At 40.1% G+C, this 20,714-nt stretch overlaps 2 protein-coding genes and 1 pseudogene across 5 annotated transcripts in view; 1 reads left to right on the forward strand and 2 right to left on the reverse strand.

The window, feature by feature from the left end:
- The window catches only part of LOC128567882 (protein mono-ADP-ribosyltransferase PARP15-like), a 39,295-nt gene extending 26,628 nt beyond the window's left edge, over positions 1 to 12,667 (reverse strand). For 2 of the 4 annotated variants that reach the window (XM_053565482.1, XM_053565480.1), the window contains exons 1-2: positions 12,335 to 12,667; positions 11,129 to 11,207 (exon numbers count right to left, since the gene is read on the reverse strand). In XM_053565482.1, coding sequence (XP_053421457.1) covers positions 11,129 to 11,134 — 6 coding nt within the window. In that variant the 5' untranslated portion in view covers positions 11,135 to 11,207; positions 12,335 to 12,667. The remainder of the gene's footprint in view (positions 1 to 11,128; positions 11,208 to 12,334) is intronic. The other 2 variants (XM_053565483.1, XM_053565481.1) reach the window with 2 other exon arrangements.
- LOC128567883 (prefoldin subunit 6-like) lies at positions 10,641 to 11,122 on the reverse strand. The gene has a single exon (XM_053565484.1). It carries the CDS (start codon positions 11,108 to 11,110, stop codon positions 10,721 to 10,723), a length of 390 nt encoding a protein of 129 aa, XP_053421459.1. The 5' UTR covers positions 11,111 to 11,122; the 3' UTR covers positions 10,641 to 10,720.
- A 437-nt stretch (positions 12,668 to 13,104) lies between the features above and the next one.
- LOC128567855 (protein cornichon homolog 1-like) lies at positions 13,105 to 13,537 on the forward strand (annotated as a pseudogene).
- The last annotated feature ends 7,177 nt before the right edge of the window (positions 13,538 to 20,714 follow it).

Genomic DNA, 20,714 nt, shown 5'->3' on the forward strand with positions numbered 1-20,714 from the left:
AAACAATAAAACACAAGCAATTTAAAATAACCTATTAGAAGTAAAGACACTGTTTATTTATTTAGTTATTTATTTCGAGACAGAGTCTCACTTTGCCACCCTTGGTAGAGTGCCATGTTTCTCATAGCTCACAGCAACCTCAACCTCTTGGGCAAGTGGTTCTCTTGCCTCAGCCTCCCAAGTAGCTGGGACTACAGGTGCAGGCTACGATGCCCAGCTAATTGTAGAGACAGGGTCTCACTCCTGCTAAGGCTGGTCTCAAACTACTGAGCTCAGGCAATCCACCCACCTCGGCCTCCCAGAGTGCTAGGATTACAGGCATGAGCTACTGCGCCCGGAAACACTACTGTTTTTAAAAGCAGTGGCTCATGCCTGTAATCCTAGCACTCTGGCAGATGGAGGTGAGCTGATTGCTTGAGCCCAGGAGTTTGAGGTTGTAGTAAGCTGTGATGACACCACTGCCCTCTAGCCTGGGCAACAGAATAAGATTCTATTGCCCTAAAAGAAAGAATAGTTATAATAGTTAAAAATATTAAAAATGATTGTGTTCTGTAACAAGAAGAAGTCATAAAATTAGGTCAGATTGCCTAGTATCAGAGCCTGAGATCGGGTTGTGTATGCAAGTGATTTATTAAGGTTGTGCCTTCAAGAGAAACCCTTAGGAAGTGAGCGTTGAAGGCAGAGGAGAAGAAGTGAAACTAGAATGTGGTTTTAGGTTACTCATGTTTAGGCTGATCCCCCAGGGAGCCACATTCATATAAACTGCATCGCAGTGTTTGTCTCACCTGGGGTCAAGGGAGCTGAGTTATTGTGCCTTGTACCAGACAGTCACTGCCTATGGGCCATCTGATTGGGAGATGAATGTAAACTCCCAGGAAAGGCACCTTCATTCTCCCAAAGGCGCTCCTTCGAAGAAGATTGCAAGTGTGAGTCCTTAACAACAGGGCATACAGCAGTTGGATTATGAGAAAACTTAATAAGTAAAAGAGACTCCCACCTTGTGATATCTGGGAGAGCACCAGGAAAAAAAAAAAGAGTGCTAAGAGATGTACAGAGAATAACTACACAAGTGTGGGAGAAAGAGAATGTGGCCTAGCAACTAAATCGTGCAAATACATCTGAGGGATGGGGCGGTGCCTGCAGCTCAGTGAGTGGGACGCCGGCCCCATATACCGAGGGTGGCGGGTTTGAAGCCCGTCCCAGCCAAACTGCAACAAAAAAATAGCCAGGCTTTGTGGCAGGTGCCTGTGGTCCCAGCTACTCAGGAGGCTGAGGCAAGAGAATCACCTAAGCCTAAGAGCTGGAGGTTGCTGTGAGCTGTGACGTCACAGCACTCTACCGAGGGTGAGAAAGTAAGATTCTGTCTCTAAAAAAATAAAAAATAAATACAAAGGTCACCAAATGCTGACAAGAATATGCAGCAACAGAAACTCTCATTCATTGCTGACAGCCACTTTGAAAGACACTGTTGTAGTTTCTTACAAAATTAAACATACTCTTCTAACACAATATAGTCTTCCAGCAATATTATCCCTTCTTATTCACCCTTGTTGCTTCAAATGTGTTGAAAACTTATGTTTACACAAAACATGCACCTAAGTGTTTAGAGCAGCCACATAGCTTTATTGATAATTGCCAAAAGTTGGAAGCAACCAAAATGTACTTCTGTAGATGAGCGGATAAGTAAACTGATCCTTCCATACAACAGACTATTATTCAGGGCTAAAAAGAAGTGAGCCATGAAATCACAGAAAGACATGGAGGAAACATAAACACATATTGCTAAGTGAAAGCACTCTGGAAAGACGACATACTGTCTTCAACTACAGGACATTCTGGAAAAGGCAAAACTATAAAGACAGTAAAAAGATCAGTGGTCGCCAGAGACTGGCGGGAGGGAGGGATGGATAGGCAGAGCACAGGGGATTGTTTAGGGCAGTGGAACTTTCTGTATATTACAAAGGTGGACACTTGATGTTATGCATTTGTCAATACCCACAGAACTGTACAGCACAAAAGGTGAACGCTAATGTCAGCGATGGTCTTTAATCAATAACAAAGTATCAGTATTGGTTCATTAATTGTAACAAACGTACTGCACTAGTGCAAGATGTTAATATTATAAAAGGGGAAATTGGGGGTCAGAGGTATTTGGTAATTTTCTACTTTCTATTTTATTTTTCTGTAAACCTAAAACTGCTCTAAAAGCAAAGTCCAGTCATGGCTCAGTGCCTATAGCTCAGCGGCTAGGGCGCCAGCCAGATATACCGGGACTGGCAGGTTTGAACCCAGCCCGGGCCCGCCAAAACAACAACAAGAATTACAACAAAAAAATAGCCGGGCATTCTGGCGGGCACCCGTAGTCCCAGCTACTTGGGAGGCTGAGGCAAGAAAATCGCTTAAGCCCAAGAGTTTAAGGTTGCTGTGAGCTGTGATGCCATGGCACTCTACTGAGGGTGACATGGTGAGGCTCTGTCTCAAAAAAAAAAGAAAGTCCATTCATTTAAAAATATATATATCATAATGAATTTGGGGGTGAAAGTAATAGAAACATAGTAACAAGAATGTGTGGTGAATAATAATCCTAGTCTATTTTTCACTGGGAAAACTGGGGATGTGCTTACTTCAAGGTACCCAACTTAGTTAAAGGGATTATGAAAACTAGATACGTTCTGGTTTTTAGGAAACTGATGCTGTGAAGGGACTCAAAGCCGTGTCATATGAGGATATATGGAAGTAACCGAGTAACTTGCAGAAGCAGAATTAATGGGTGGGGTGGAATGCAAGGGCAGTACATAATAGTTGTGCTTACACACCAGAAGGACTACCTTATAGAAAGGATTTCCTTCTACAGTTTCATAAAGAGGAACAAGGACTCATAGGCAAAATTAAAGTAAAAGATACTTGGCTTTAATATAAAGCTAGGTTTTTAAATAATGAACTGCCCTAAGAGGGAATGGGTCGACATGGGAGACAGAGAGATCTCAGGCAAACAGAAGGACCATCAATTAGTGGTCTGATTTTACATCTAAATTAACTGTTTTGCATTTTGCCTTCCATATTTTCCTTAGTTTGTTGTTAAATACATCTTACTAATAGAAATACTTTATTACAGCACTATTATGTCAGAGATGATAATGATATCAAAATGATGGACACAAATATTTAAATATCAGGGCACTTTATCTCTAAATCTACAGAGACATACAACTACCCAAAACACACCTCCTAACTGGTATTTCTCATCAAATTAATAACTTGTATATTCCTTTTGTTCCCTCTTTGATAACTGTAATAGCTTTATTTACTAAATACCTATTATGTACCAGACATTTATAAATGTTATCTCACATAATTTAATCTTCACATCAAGCCTGTGAGACAGATTTATTTTATTTTATTTTTTATTTTTGAGGCAGAATCTCACTATATCACCCTTGGTACAGTGCCATGGCATCACAGCTCACAACACCCTCAAATTCTCGGGCTTAAGCGATTCTCTTGCCTCAGTCTCCTGAGTAGCTTAGACTATAGGCACCTGCCAGAATGCCCAGCTATTTTTTTGGTTGCAGTTGTCATTGTTGTTTAGCAGGCCCAGGCCAGGCTTCAACCTGCCAGCCTTGATGTATGTGGCTGGTGCCCTACCCACTGGGCTACAGGCCCCATCTGTGAGATAGATTTTTATCTCCACTTTTTAAATGAGGGAATGGGAGTCAGAAGGTAACTTTGTCATTATTATACATCTAGTACACTCTACAAGAGTCTAAATCCATACATTTGGAATTCTAATAGCCAGTGGTGCTCTAGACTTTCTATATAGCAGGCTTATGTGTGACAATGCAGAAGGAGAGGGTGATGAAGGCAGTTTCTTGGATTGTGTAAGTAAGATTTCTCTCAAAGATCCCTACCTCCTGGTCATTAAGCCTTTGCATAGTTTCCTTCCATATCACATCAGAGTTGCTGTGAGTCTCATAGACTATGACAGAGTGTAGCCAAGCACAGTGGCTCATGCCTGTAATCCTAGCACATGGGGAGGCTGAGGCAGGAGGATCTCTTGAGCTCAAGAGTTTGAGACCAGCCTGAGCAAGAGCGAGACCCTCTACTAAAATTAAAAAAACTAGCCAGGTGTCATGGTGGGCACCTATAGTCCCAGCGACTCAGGAGGCTGAGGCAAGGGGATTGTTTGAACCCAGGAGTTTGAAGTTGCAGTGAGCTATGCTGATGCCACCACACTCTAGCCTGGGGCAACAGAGTGAGACTCAGTCTCAAAAAAAAAAAAATTAAAAATTAAAAAGAATATGACAGGTGATGCTGTGTCACTTCTGAGGCTGGCTTATAAAAGGCACTGCAGCTTTAGGTTTGCTGGCTCTTTGTCTCTCCCGCCTTCTCTTGGATAACTCACTTTGGGGTCAGCCAGCAGCCATGTCATGAACAGCCCTATGGAGAGGCCCTTGTGGCAAGAAATTGAGGAATCTGGCAACTGCCATGAATTGAAAGCACACCCTCCAATCCCAGTCATGTCTACAGGTGGCTGTAGATTCAACCATCTGGATCACCACCTCGTGAGAGACCTGAGCAAGAATCCCCCAGCTAAGCAGCTCCCAAATTCCTCACCCACAGAATATGTGAGGAAATAAACATTTGTTATTGCAAACACTTAAATTGGGGGGTAATTTATTATGCAGCAATAAAAAAGTAATATAAATTATATGCTTACTTAGAATGGTTTGAGAAAGCAGGCTGGTGGACATAGTGAAGATAAGGCTAAAACCCCCACACCCTAACCATTTTTTCCAGAAAAATCATTGCTCGAAAGCCCACTCCTAACCTCTGTGCCAGAAGTATAAATTTTAAGGATCTTAACAAAAAGTTGTAAAGATACATATAAATAGCTAGCCCTCTGTATTTGTGGGCTCCCCATATGTGGATTCAAATCATGGATCAAGAATACTTGGGGGATAAAAGGATTAGGGTGCCGGCCTAATCCTACAGCACTCTACTCAGGGTGACAGAGTGAGACTCTTGTCTAAAAGCAAAAAAAAAAAAAAAGAAAGAAAGAAATTTTTTTTGCAAAGGGAAGCAAAGAAATGCAGTAGTAGCTACATGGAAATTTGGGTCAAGCAAAGTTTTTTGTTCTTTATTTTTTGTTACTACAACAACAAACAACAGCTAAAACTGTTTTAGCTAGATTTCCACAGAGACGTGTTCAAAGCTTGAGTTAATTCATAGCACATCCAATAAGAAGGTGGTAGCTTTGATGGGTTTCCTAATCTGACTTCATTTATGCATCAAATGGTTAATCATCATTTTGAACGTCAATAAAGAAGAGATAAAGCTCTCTCTCTATATATATGTCTTTTTGAAAAGAACAAAAAGAGAAGCAAGAGAAATCATAGTTACCTTTATAGTCAGAAGACTCAACAGGGACTGAACTCTCCTCTGGGAAATACTAGACATCCTTCTTCTTTTTTGGTATTTTTCAAAGAAAATTGTTATATAATTATTTTCAATATCAGGTGACATATTATCAGTCTCAGTGGTTTCTTGTGAATTCCAGAAGTTTTGGGAAAATCTAGAGTTGCCAAACTTTTTAGAGTCCATTACAAACATTAACAACTGTGCCAAAATATACAAAAAAAAAAAACAACAACTGTTTATTGGCACTGTAATTTCATTTCATATGAAAAGAAAATAGATTTTTGAAAGCAATTTGATTTTTAGGCTATAAATAAAAATTAAAAATTCAGATACCTAGTTTCTATGTAAAGTTAGATTTCACAATGTTAGTTTCCATCTAACATACATTGCCTATGCTGAATGCACAGCTATCTTCAACAATTATCTCCAGTTTGAGATCATTTGGGGAACAAGGATCAAACAACCTCTCCAAATGTAATTAAGCGTGAGCAGCCACTCTGTAATCTGATGATAGTAATAATGATTATAATACAATATTGTTAAAAGAAAAAAATACAGTATGGTTTGCTACATCCAATTTCTCTCTGTCCCCCTTATACATGTCATCATACCTTGATCACTATTAGGACATACCATTATGTTAAAAATAAAGCCTTATTACTATTAAAACTCAATGGAAATTTGAGAAGACATGTATAGTGGTTAAGAAAATACACTCAGAAGTCAGGAAGTCTACTTTGGAAATCTGAATCCATTTCCTAGTGACTGTGAGCAAGTTACTTAAATCCTTGCTAAGCCCCAATTTCTTCATCTGTAAAATGGACATAATCACAGTACCTATCTCAGAGAGCTATATGTTATAAGGTAAGTAAAAAGTTTAGCACAGTGCCTGGCAGAGAGCAAGGACTAGATAAATGGTGGGTACCAGCAATAGCAGAAGTAATTCTACATATTCCCTCACAGCTCTCTCTTACTGGGAGTTAAAAAGAGCACAACTTTTAAAGAAGACCCATGGTTAGATGCCTAGAATCTCAAAGTAGGATGCTACCACAATTTGGAAATGAAAGGTCACAAGCTATTGTCTGCCTTACCAGTATTTCTGAGAAAAGTGATGACAGCAACTTTAATATTGGCTATTACTTCCACCCTGAAGTCACACTGGCTTTGGACAGGCCAGTAAAAGACGTTATGAGCAAAGATCGCATGTTCTCAATCCTGATGTATTGGATGTTGTGGAATGCATTGAAAAGAGAGGCTTGTGAAAGGTCTTTTAGCAAATTCATTTATTTCATCCACTTCCATTTCTTCCATTTTATCAATTCTGCTGAAAAGTAGTATTTTTGTACCAAGGTCTTCCAACTTACTGATTTTTAGGAAGAAACACTCAAGATGTTAGTTTTTAGATCAAACTTGAGATTTGAAAGGCTTTCATCTTTATATTACTGTCTGTATTAAATACCTTAGAAGAAAACAGATTTTGCTGATTGCCTTATTTTTTTTTTTAAATGACAAGGAAAAAAGTATCTCTTTGGCTAAATTGATTACATAAAGTTAAACATTTTACTCGGTAAAGTCGGATTTGCTCATCAAATCATGGGGGGAAGTCACGAACATGACAGTGAATGATGGTGCTCATTCACTGATCTAAATTAATAGAGCTACAAGTTTTTACTGACAAGAAAGAAGTGACTGCATAATGAAAGAGCAATCTCCGGATGTAACCAAATACAGAAATGCTTCACATTCACAAGAAGACTGGGTACTAGTAGATTCATCACAAATGAAGGGGAGAATAGAGACTTTCACATGCATTTTTCGTTGTTTTTTCTTTTTTTTAATCTTTGAGAGAGAAACAAAGGGATTTCCCTTAGCATGATAAAGTCTCATAAGGGGCCTGGCCTGTAGTCCTAGACTTTGGGAGGCCAATGCAAGAAGATCACTTGAGGTCAGAAGTTTGAGACCAGCTTCAAGAGCAAGAGTGAAAGCACATCTCTATAAAAAATGGAAAAATTAGCCAGGCATGGTAGCATGTGCTTATGCCTAGAAGTTTGAGGTGCTGTGAGCGATGACACCACTACCCTGTAGCTGGGACAACAGGTGGTACTCTGTCTCAAAGGGGAAAAAAGCATCTTATTTTGAACTCAGAAGTCAAGAGTATTCACAGTGAAGAAAACATGAGCATCACTCTTCTAAGGAGCAGTAAAAACCAAAAATAAAACAAAAATCAGATATATGTTGTCATCGCTTCCTTCAATATATTATTTGGAACTCTGGAACTCTTCCTGGTCATCAAAATAAGGTGAAGAAAAGAAATGAGGATAAATACAGAAAATAAAAAGTTACAGAAAAAGTTATTCTTTACAAATACAACCACATGTTGAGACAATTGAAAATAAAAACAATAACACCATCAAGAAAGTGGAAAGAGAACCCACAAAATGGAAGAAAATCATATAGCTGATGATTTGTACATAGAATATGTAAAGAACTCTTACAACTCAACAATGAAAAACCAAATAACCTAATTTAAAAATCAGCAATAGATGTAAATAGACATTTCTTAAAAGAAGACATATACATGGTTAATTAAGGCATTAAAAATTCTGAATGTCATTAGTCATTAAGAAAATGCAAATCAAAACCACAATGAGATATTCTGATTTCATCTGGGGCCTTTGCAGATAATTGTGTTTAGATGACGTCAGAAGGGCAGAGACCCTGTGATGGGATTAATTTTCTTATAAGAAGATAAGAGACCAGAGCTCGCTCTCTCTGCCATGTGAGGACACAGCCAGTAGCGGCTATCTACAAACCAGGAAGAGAGTCTGTGCTAAGAACCTGACAAGGCTGGCACCAAGATCTCAGACTTCTAGCCTCTATACTACGAGAAATAAATGTTTGTTGTTTAAGCTATCCAGTCTCTGACATTTGTCACAGTAGTCCAAGGTGATGGAGACAACAAATATCACAGCAGAATTATCTACAGTAGCTGAAAGGTAGAAGGAACCCAATGTCCATCCCTGGGTGAATGAATGAATAAAAAGTGGTGTATACATACCATGGAATATTATTCAGCCTTAAAAAGTACAGAAATTCTGAGACACACTATAAAATAGATAAACTTTGAAGATATTACGTTAAATGAAATAAGTTAGTCATGAAAATACAAATAATGTACTATTTCAGTTTTGCAAGATGAAAAAGTTCTGGAGATTGGTTGCACAACAGTGTAAACATATTTAACACTAATGAACTCTACACTTAAAAATGGCTAAGATGTTTTTTGTACCCTCAATGAATCCTCAACCATAAAAAAAATAAAAAAAATTTTAAAAATGGTTAAGATGGTAAATCTGATGTTACATGTACTTTATCACAATTTCTGAAAATTAAAAGAAAAGGGGCCAGGTGAGGTGGCTCATGCCTATAATCCTAGCACTCTGAGACTACAAGGCAAGAAGATTAGTTGAGGCCAGAAGTTCAAGACCAGCCTCAACAAGGGTGAGACCCCACCTCTACAAAAAATATAAAAATTATTCAGGTGTGGTGGTGGGCACCCATAGTCCCAGCTACTTGAAGGCTGAGGCAGGATGCTAGGAGGCAGAGGCAGGAGGAACACTCAAGCCTGGAGACAGAGGTTGCAGTAAGGTACGATGACACCACTACACTCTGGCCTGGGCAACAGAGCGAGATCCTACCTCAAAAAATAAATAAAGAACAAAGAAACCTGGTAGATTTTAGTACAAATATTACAAAGGCCAAGAATGAAGAATGTGATTTCATGATGACAAATGGATCAGTTCATCAAGAGGAAATAATAATCCTCAACATTTATACATAGTATACCTATTAACAAAGCTTCAAAAATATATGAAGCCTAAATTGATAAAATCCAAAGAAGAAATAAACCCACGCTTATAATTGTACATTTTATCATACTCTCTTGATAATTAATAGAAGAAGTAGTCATACAATAAATTAGGATATGAGAACTTGAACAACACTATCAACCAACTCTAATTGACATTTATAGAATATCCTACCCAACAAGAGAACACACTTTGTTTTGAAGTGTGCATGGGAATTTACCAAGATAGACCATATTCTGTTCCTAAAACAAATAGTAATATAACAATTTTAATGGATTCAAATAATAGAAAATATTATCTCTGGCCACAGTGGAATTTAATTAGAAAGCAATAGAATATAGTGATATCTAAGACTCAAAATATTAAATACTGTATGATTTCGTTACACAGTTTAATGTTCTGCAACTATGGAGACCAAAATCTGACCAGGGGATGCCAGGAATTCACTAGTGAAGGGGTTAGTAACAACAGGACAAGTAGGAATTTTAGGAGGTGATCAAACTCTTTCATATCTTCATTATGGTGGTATACATTTGTCAAAACTCAGAGAAAAGTATGAATTTGTTGTACATAATTATAGCTTAATTTGTTGTACATAAATTATAGCTTAATTTTTAAAATGAAAGAAAATGTCTAAATATTCAATTATGTAAATAATTGGAAACTACAGAGAATGAGAAAACTTCATTTACACAAACAAGAAAAAGCCCAAATTGAACAAGAAATGTTGTTTTAAGTAAAGATAAGGCATCCGTTGTTCCTTCCAACCTCCTGCCTCTTGACAGTCTCACTTTGTCACCCTGGGTAGAGTGCCCTGGTGTCACAGCTCACAGCAACCTCAAACTCCTGGGCTCAAGTGATTCTCTTGCCTTAGCCTCCTGAGTAACTGAGACTACAGGCACCTGGCTAATTTTAGAGATGGGGTCTTGTTCTTGCTCAGGCTGGTCTCGAACTCTTAAACTCAGGCAAATCACCCACCTTGGCCTCCCAGAGTGCTAGGATTACAGGCGTCAGCCACCAGGCCTGGCCCACATCCTTTGTTTTGTTGTTGTTGTTTATTTCTTTGTTTTAGAAAATTGTGGGTTCCTTAATTAAGCTGGCATTCCTAACAACATGTTATATTATAAATGTCATTTTTGGGTTTCCTAAAGGGTCATGCCAACCAAGATAAGGGAGAGTTAGGGTTGTATACACAGGTAACAAACAGGTTTAAGAGTTCAGTTTCAAGACAGAAAAGATTACCCTGCACAGAGAGATTCCAGTTTAACACAGGTAAAGTATGTATAAGGTGGAAGGGGCTAGAGAGCTGAATGGAGACAGTTAAGACAGAAGTGGCTTGTCAGAAAACAAAGCCAGGTATTTTTACATTTTATTACCTACAATATAGATCCTAGAGCTGCCTCATTCTCTCCCCTTCCCCCCCAACCCTGGGGTCAGGCCTTCCCAGGAGCCCCTGCCTTTGTTGCCTGGGCCTGCGGGAACTCCTGCTGCAGCTGAGCAAGGGTTTCCCTCTGATGCTCTGACTGCCCTTCAAGGTCCCAGAGCTGGGATTCGTATCGCTTAATTTCAGCTGTGATATGGTCCAGCCTCTTCCCCCCTGTGGCCCGAACCTCCCCCAGCGCCTGTTTGGCCAGCACAGGACCCAGAAGTTTAGAGACCATGTTGGACCCATCCAGCAAGGCCAGTTCCTCCTTCACCATATTATTTTCTGTTAGTTGTGCCTCAAGCTGCTGCCTCCCTGACATGGATTTACTCAAGTCCTTCTGTAGCTGTTGATATTTCTCCACTTCTCCCTGCAGCTTCTTCTGGATCAGCTCAGCCATGGCGGGTTGAAAGCCTACCAACATTCTCTCTTCAGTATTAATCCACTTCCTTTGTTTTGGTTAGAACATCTCACCACCACCTCAAGGTGTCAGGTCTCTGTAATTGAATTTATAAATTTAATGTGATCCCAATAAAAATTCCAATGAGCTTTCTTAACACTGACCATAAATCAGAAGAGGTCAAAAGGAAAAACAAAAAAAGAATAGCTAGGAAAACTCTGAGATGGGAGCACTCTAGGGGTACAAGCTCTGACATCCCAGGCATCCTGCAGGTCCCAGTGGCTCAGCCTGCAATCCCAGCATTTTGGGCAGCCAAGGTGGGAGTGTCACTTGAGGCCAGCAGTTTGACACTGGCCAAGGCAACAGTGAGACCCTGTCTGTACAAAATTAAAAATTAAAAACACTTCATTAGGGCAGTTCGGCCTGGGTAATAGAGTGAGACTCTGTCTCCAAACAAACAAAAAAAAAAACAATAAAATACTACAAAGTCTCTCTAAAGGGGATGAAATAAACAGGTGGATAGAATAAAACAAAAGGTCCAGAAATAGCTTAACTACGTACCCGGTTCAAGTTACCCAGGCAGTGATAACATTTTTAATAAATCGCATTGGGACAACTGATACCCATTTGGAAAAAAGATAAAATTAGATCCATTCCTCAAACGATACACAAGAACAAACTCTAAATGTATTAGAGATTTAAATATATAAAAAATATCAGTACAAGGACTAGAAGAAAGCATGAGTGAACTTTTCTATAACATGGGTGTAGGGCAAAGTATGAGTAAAGTTATATATTAAAATATGTAATATGAAGATGTAATAAAATAAAAGACTCGTGAACTTTGCTATACAAAATGAAACCGTTTGCATGCCGAAGAAAGCCACCATATCCAAAACTAAAAGAAATATTCATAACACATATCACAGATAAAGGACTAATAAATATCTCAAATTTACAAAGAACTTAAAAGCTTTTCTTAAAAAAGCAGATCCACCTAACCGAGACAACTTTTAAACTTTGAGAGGGGAAAAAAGACCAAAACTGCTTTGGAAAACGATGCCCAGCGTAGCATCTTTCTGGACAGGCTGGCCCGAGGCAGCGTGTTGGGCGCTGGAAGACAGCCCTGTGCCCGGCCTGGGGTCACGCGCCAACTCGCGGGTACCTGGAGCCTGGTGGGGCAGCCCCATTACCCCGTCCTCGCACCGCCCTCACACCTCTCACCATCCTCCCGGAGGAAGAGCGCCAGGAAGAATCTCCCTGGCTCCTGGCGGCCCTCACACTCCCGGCCTCGCGATCTCCTCCAGCCTTGGAAGTGCGCCTGCAACTCGGTGTGGAAGTTCGTCTGGGGGCCTAAGGCCCCCAGCTCTTAGACTCACGGCAGGAAGGAGCCAGGCACAGCCACCCTCCTGCTCTGCTAGTTCCCTGGGACTGCCAGGGCCGCCCCAGCCAGCAGACTTATTAGGCCTTGAGCTTCTTTCGCTTTCTTTTCTGTGAAAACTGCTTCTGCTAAAGGTTGGGTCCTTGTCTTGGAGGTTGCAAACAGCTGCCCCAAGATTATTGCCCTTTTGGGACAAGTGTTATTGCCAAATTGCAGGTCACAGTATTGGGCTCTGCGATTTATTAACCGAGTCAATTGCATCTGTACAAAGGGCACAGCCATAACTACTTCATGGTAGTGAGGGATTAAGGGAGATAAGAGTCTGTAGAATGCTTGGCACAGAATTAGTTTCCTTTTCTGCTGGGCATTCCATTAAAACATGCTACACACCCATGTTCAGAAAAATACACTGGGTCATCGAGTTGCTCTCTGACCTGACATTATTTTAATTTAACCAACCTACGTGGAATGTCCTTGATCTGCTTGACACTGTGTTAAGATTATAAAGACGAGGGCTGTGGCCTGGGAGAGGTGAATCATTTTCCCCAGAGGGCCAAGGGTTGCCTTGCTCAGCTGGGCCAGGACTGCTCCTGTCTCCTCCCTGGCCCTGGAGTTCACATTCAAGGCCTTCTGCTGCATGCAGATGCTGCTGCTCAGCGCTCTGCTTATCTTCTTCGTCATCTGGCACATTATAATAGCATGTGATGAGCTGAAGACTAATTACAAGAATCCCACAGACCAGTGTAATACCCCGAATTCCCTTGCATTCCCAGAGTAGCTCATCCTTGCTTACTTCTGTGTCATGATTCTTGGTGCAGCAGAGTGGCTTACACTGAGTCTCAACGTGCCCCTTTTGGCATATCATATTTGGAGGTGTATGAATAGACCAGTGATGAGTGGACCAGGACTCTATGACCCCGTGACCATCATGAATGAAGATATGCTAGCATATTATCAGAAAGAAGGATGGTGCAAACTAGCTTTCTATCTTCTAGCATTTTCTTTACTACCTATATGGCATGATCTATGTTTTGGTGAGCTCTTAGAACAACACACAGAATAATTGGTCCAGTGAAGTGCATGCCAAAAGTCACCAAATAAAAAGATTTTATCCAGCAAGATCCTGTTTCCCAGAGCAGCCTATGAAATCTGATCAGTTAGTTTAAAAAATGATTCTTGGGCCTTATGCGGTGGCTTACACCTGTAATCCTAGCACTCTGGGAAGCCGAGGCAGTGGATTGCCTGAGCTCATGAGTTTGGGACCAGCCTGAGTAACAGCAAGACCCTGTCACTACTAAAAATAGAAAAAAGAAAAAAAACAGCTGGGCATTGTGGAAGGCAGCTGTAGTGCCAGCTACTCAGGAGGCTGAGGCAAGAGGAGCGCTGGAGCCCAAGAGTTAGAGGTTGCTATGAACTATGATGTCACTGTACTGTACTCTACTCAGGGTGACAGAGTGAGACTCTGTTAAAAAAAAAAAAAAAGACTTCTTATAAATGTTTCCACATGTTTTGCTTTGGAGAGACTATTTTCTTTTTTTTTTTTTTGTAGAGACAGTCTCACTTTATGGCCCTTGGTAGAGTGCCGTGGCCTCACACAGCTCACAGCAACCTCCAACTCCTGGGCTTAAGCGATTCTCTTGCCTCAGCCTCCCGAGCAGCTGGAACTACAGGCGCCCGCCACAACGCCCGGCTATTTTTTGGTTGCAGTTTGGCCGGGGCTGGGTTTGAACCCGCCACCCTCGGTATATGGGGCCGGCGCCTTACCGACTGAGCCACAGGCGCCGCCCTGGAGAGACTATTTTCATATGTTATACTGTGATAAAAAATTTAAATGGAATTACATATAAATTAATTTAAAAAATTACCTTTGATATTGGCCCTTTGAAGTTGCACTCCTTAAGAAACAGCCGCAATCCTCCGGATGACTACATTGATCACTGACTGTCCTTATTGCATTGGAAACTCTGGTTTATAGACACTTGCAGGGCTCCTTTTGGTTTTATTGAAATGACATCTAGTAGTAAATCAGCTATGGATACCAGGTGTTTCGCTGAGCTGGCACGTGTTCCTGACGTGGGAAACTTCAGGGGGTTCTTCATTGCGCATGGCGATGATCATATATGGGCACATTTACAAGAACAGGATTGGTATTTTTTCCTTTTGACTTGAATATTATCCCTGCATATTGCATGAATGAGAGATTTTCTGTATTTCCACCAGAGTAATGAATCTACTTGCCCTAATTCTAAGCATAAGTGAAAATGATATAAAAATATGCTGAATTACTTGTAAAGAATGCATTTATAGCTATTTTGAATGTGTTTTTATTGGTAAGCCATTGCTTATTAAGAACTTCATTATTAGAACTTACTGTTCTAGGGAGGTGACTTTGGCTCAGTGAGTAGGGCGCCGGCCCCATATGCCGAGGGTGGCGGGTTCAAACCCAGCCCCAGCCAAACTGCAACAAAAAAATAGCCGCGCGTTGTGGCGGGCGCCTGTAGTCCCAGCTGCTCGGGAGGCTGAGGCAAGAGAATCGCGTAAGCCGAAGAGTTAGAGGTTGCTGTGAGCCGTGTGACGCCACAGCACTCTACCCAAGGGCGGTACAGTGAGACTCTGTCTCTACAAAAAAAAAAAAAAAAAAAAGAACTTACTGTTCTACTATGATGGTAAAGGTATTTTTTTTTAAGATTATTTTCTTCTCTCTCTATCTAAAAATCTTTTTTCTTTTTGTGATGTGTGGAGTCAGACAGGGACCTGTCCTGCCCAGCCCTGGATAAAGGTATTTTAAGAATTTACAAGTACTTTAGATTTTCAAAACTAAATGAGAAAGAAAATTGTATAAATATCCTACTTTTCCCTTAGCAAAAAAAATACAACAAATCTCTGAAATTAAGACTCAAAGAAAAAAAAAAAAAAAGATGAAGTAGACACAGATCTCTTCTCTTTGGAGTGAAGGTGGAAGGGAGGGGACTAAGAAAGGAAACAGAGATTAACACAGTTATTTGTATCACAAAAGGGCTGGGCAGGATATAGATGATATACCCAAAATGGGCAACTGAGGAGAATTTTAATTAAGGATTTATGAAGCAGCCCCAGCCTTGCCTTCCCATCTAGGCAGAAGGGGAAAGGGAGGGGCACCTGGTAAGAGCGATACCCACCAGAAAATGCCACGGGACAGAGCCCTGGCTACAGAGACAGCCAGGAGAACATAAGTACCTCAACCACTGTCTCCCCCTACCCTTTAATACTGGCTGGTGCCTTCCCTTGTGGAACCCAAATAGCAGTGAGAGAAGGGAGATGACGCAGTACTTAGAGGGTCAGCTCCTGTACCACCTCCAAGGCAGAGAGCAGGGCAAGTGGATTTTGATATTACATCTGCGTTGATATACATATGAAGTATTAGGACAACGGGGAAATCAGTGCTTCATCGTAATTTGGAGATAAGATTGAAGGAAAGTTCCCGTAGTAGTGGCTTTTGAATGAGACATCAAATGAAAAATAGGAGATTTCTAAGTGAAGAATGAGGATGAAGTGTGTTTCTCTCTCTCTCTGGATTTAAGGAGCATATATTCCTCTGCTGGGTTATTAGCAACCTGGTCAGGCAACACAAATTTATTAAGCACTGCTATAATTGGCTTTGTTTGGCTCTGGCTCCAAATCTCATGTTGCAATTTGATCCCCAGTATTGGACGTGGAGCCTAATGGGTGGTGTTTGGGTCTCTGGAGAGACAGAAAGAAAAGCACAGGAAAATGAAAAGTGCAGACTACTTTGAAAAGTGGATAGTCTAGCGTGACTGGACTATCCGGGCTATGAGGAGGAGACATACAGTAGGCAAAGTAGAATGAGAAATATCTGATGTCCTTGCTGTGGAGTTTAAACTCTATTTTTTAGGCCAGTGATTCTCAAAATGTGATTCCCCAGGTCAGCAGCATCAGGCTCCTCATGAAGCAGTAGCCCAGCATTGCACTGCATCTTACTCTGCCTCACTTCCCTTTTTATTTGCCCTTGGATTTGTACTCCCAAATGGTTAATATCTTAAGGCTTTGCCTCAGGCTCTGTGATTGAGATTCGATCAATAAAAATGACTCAACTGATAAAAAAGGAAATCAAACCAAAAACAGCACTAAACTATTAAGATAAGTATAAGGAAGTCCAATAAAGGTCTGATTTTTCTGCTAAAGACTATTTCAATGCAACTCTCTCAGTGTTATTTTAAATTTTTTTTTTCTTTACAAAGGAAGGTGACTCTAATCTGCTGGTGCTCACTGAGTTCTCTGGGTAATTCAGCCCTGAGGCTGGAGAGGTAAAACAAACTCCAAGAGCAGGCCGAGGCAAGTCTAACTTGGTAGGGTGTTGCATATGCTTTCTCTAGAAAGAGTGAAGAGAGGAAATGAAATATGAAGCCTACTTTTATCTTTACAGTAACCTATGTTATAAAAGAAAAAATATTGAGAAATGTGATTTTTACAACTAAAACTGGTAACAGTGAACTCAAGAATAGTTCATTTCTACTGTGATAATATGTAGCAAACTGCTATATACAAAAACCAATCAAAGATGTCCATGCACATACTATACAAATTTATATTGTGTTATAGGAAATCCCCAACCTAATGAAAGAGAAAAAAGGAGTAAAGTAAATAATACAAATAGTCTGTTCGAACTATGGGTTTAACTTTATTTAAAGCAGATGCAGATGATAACACCTTCCAAAGAGCAAAAGCAGTATTCCAAATGCTTAACAACCACGCTCACCATAGAATTTGCACGTACATATACACTATAATCTAGGATCCACAATTTAGTAGAAACCAAACTTTGCTTCTTTGGATTGACATAAAAGACCAGTAGATAGAAAATAATGAAGTATAATAGTAAATCGTCTAATGAATCACTGAAAATTAAATGTATAATCTGATTTTTCTTTAAAAAGGCATATCACTTAGCTTAAGCTTCCTCAACTCTCTGGACAAAAGAAAAGAAAAAGAAATTCTGCCTTTTAAAGTTGTTCAAAAAGGTCTTCCTTAGTGGAAATTCTGCTTTGAGTGTGAGTACTCTGTAGAATCCATTTCTGAGAAGCTCATAATAAAGGGATCTCTTTAGCTTCCTCCATGGAGAAGTACCTGTGGCAGGAGGTATTACCGCTCTGGGGTGAAGAAGCCCTGGAGCCAGACTACTTGGTTCAAATTGCAGCATCTGTTAATTGACTGTGTGACCTTTGGCAAGTTCTTTATCCTCTCTGTGCACCAGTTCTCCCAGTTATAAAATGGGGACAGTAGTTGTATCAGTACATATGTAAAGCTCTTATAAAAGGGACAAAGTACAGTGTACATGTTACCTATTATTATCTGACCAAAAAAATTATGTTTGTGTATGTGTATCTTTAGGAAAATAAGATGACATCTTGTTTGCCATTTTTGGACAGAGGCTAGAACATGGATAATCAGATAATTTGCTATTATAACTTTTATCTTACTTGGAGAACTATTTAAAAGTAAAAGTTGAGGGTGGCGCCTGTGGCTCAAAGGAGTAGGGTGGGGGTTCAAACCCAGCCCCAGCCAAAAACAGCAAAAAAAAAAAAAAAAAAAGAAAAAGAAAGAAAGTAAAATTTGATACATCATACCTTCCTTACCGTAGGCTTAACTCTCACCTTTTTTCTTTCCAAAGAGAGTGTCAGGGAGATAGATTTTAAGGACAAAAACATCAACTGCTGGGACTTAACCAAGGGATGAAAAAGCTAATAGAATGGACACTAGAGTTACTACAAAATGACAGAAGATGGAAATGAAAGTGGGTTATTTATCTCTTAAACCTGGAAGCAGGATATATTCAAAACCACAAAAACATCCGGAGGAAAGCAATGTTCAGGAACACGTAGTATTACTGTGGTAGGGCAAATGCATCTAACATGAGGAAACAAAGGTTACGAGGGAGCAAAGGCGCACGTTAGGAGCTCAGAGTTCAGGCACCAAGTGTTCCAGAGTAAGAAACTCACAAGCTGGGCATGGTGGTTCCTGCTTGTAGTTTCAACTACTCGGGAGGCTGACAATGAAAGATTGCTTGAGCACAGGAGTTCAAATCCAGCCTGGACATCATGAAACGTTGTCTCTTAAAAACAAAAAAATTCTCAATTTTCCAAATTAGTGGTGAGGAGTCCAGAAATGGATTCCTTACTCCTGCCTCTGCTGAAAATTTTGGAAGCATATATCCCTACCACTGCTGGGCCATTGGCAACCTCAGTCAGGTAACACAAATTTATTAAGCACTGCTATAGTTTGGTTTGTTTGACTCTCTCCAAATATTATGTTGCAATCTGATTCCCAGTGTTGGCAACGGAGCCTAATAGGGTTATGAGTGCAGATCCTCCATGAAAGGCTTTGTGCTGTGATCATAAGAGATAATGAGTGAATTCTTGCTCTGTCAGTTCCCACCAGAACTGGTTAAGTTACTAAGAGCATGGCACCTCTCCCTTGCTGTCTTGCTTCCTCTCTGCTTTCCCTAAGAATGGAAGTGGCCTGAGCCTTCACCAGATGCCCATTCTTCCAGCCAGCAGAAGTGTGAGCCAAATAAACCTTTTCTCTTTACAAACTACCTTGCCTCAGGTACTCCTTTTAAGAACACAAAGGACTAAGGCAGGCACCAACTGTATACCAGGCTCTGTGTTATTAAAAATAATAGCCTTAATGCCATTTATTACCAAAGGTAGCCCGGTCTCTGCTCCTGACCACTTTTCTTACCATGGGGAATGGAGGGGAGTATGGGTCTCTAATTTTCTGTAACCAAAGCCCTCCTACCCCCCTGCAATGGGTATTAGAATTTCACTTTCACAGATGGAAATTAAAGGGAAAACGAAAAACTAAAGATCCACTCCAGAGATAGTGAGTAGTCCAACTGAACAACATGGATGATGATTTCAGACTCACCTTTAACCCTGAAGATGACATAAGAATGAGAAATGACACCTCTGCAGCAAAATTATAGAGACCTTGGGGGCTTTTGTCTTCCATCAAAAGTATCACTCTAGAAATAACAGACCAGCTAAACCTACTCTTAGATAAATATAAAAATTTATAAAAGGATTTACATTGGCATTAAGTCAACCTCCTAAAATCTACTTTTTGACAGCTTGGGTGAAGACATTCTTCCAGTAGTTTTCTTACTCAATTCCTTTAGCTTTCAGCTCCTCTTTGACACCTTTCAGGTAAGTAGGATCAGGGTAGCCAAAGCTGCAAAAGGAAAAAATTCCTTTAGTGTCACCATGAGTGTTTCCAATTGGTACAAGAGATATTTACCATTTGAGCATTTAATATTTAGTGTTACAAACATTTCCAGGAAATCCTAAAGATGAATGACTTATAGTCTCTCTTACAAGTGCAGATGTGAGTCATTTAGTCAGTGAGTGAGTCTAGATGTCTGGCCTGTATCTGCCTCGCAACAGGCCATTTCTTATTTCCTGTTTATTACAAGTAGTGACTCTCATAGACAATTACATTGTATTTTATGGGGGCATTGTAATCATATGCTGGTAGGATTTTCAAATTTGAGGATTGGAAAAGTCTCAGGATGTATTTTTGTCTTTAATATCAAGGGCTAAGGTATTCTATTTGAGTTTCATAGAGAAAAATTGAGTTTCCTGTAACACAGCTTCCACGACTGGTCTCCTTACAACTAAGACTTTTCCTAAAATGCTATTGGCCAAGTGAGTTCATGTTCTCTGTGGATTGATGGGAGGAGAGGAGTGGGGAAAAAAAGATGACCTAAAAGAAACCAATGTAAATAACATTCCTAGGATCTACCTTTCAAATAGACATGAAGCCTCAAATGAAATCTCCTTCCACACTATTCATCTTGCATTGTCATTTGATGCAAAATTTGGTAACTACATAATACTTTGTAGTTGGCAGAGTAGAAATTTATGGAGACCAGTCTTTCTGTCTTTGATATTACCATCCCTGATTAGCATCTCTCAAAATACTTTACTATACCCAGTACCACTACTGTAAAGTCTCCTTATATCTGCATCTTGAAACTGCCATATTTTACAACCCCTACAATCCGTTTAGCAGACATTGCATTTCAAAAGACTCACTTTTCTGGTCCTCCAAATTGGAATGTTTTGTGGTGAATATCATTCCATGTGATGACATCCGAGACTCCTAATGTGCGAGAGTACCCTATTGTGAAAATCAGCTTTTGGTCAAAGACCATTTGAAGCAGTCGTA

Source organism: Nycticebus coucang, chromosome 16, assembly GCF_027406575.1.
Source record: "Nycticebus coucang isolate mNycCou1 chromosome 16, mNycCou1.pri, whole genome shotgun sequence".
Classification (NCBI taxonomy): domain Eukaryota; kingdom Metazoa; phylum Chordata; class Mammalia; order Primates; family Lorisidae; genus Nycticebus; species Nycticebus coucang.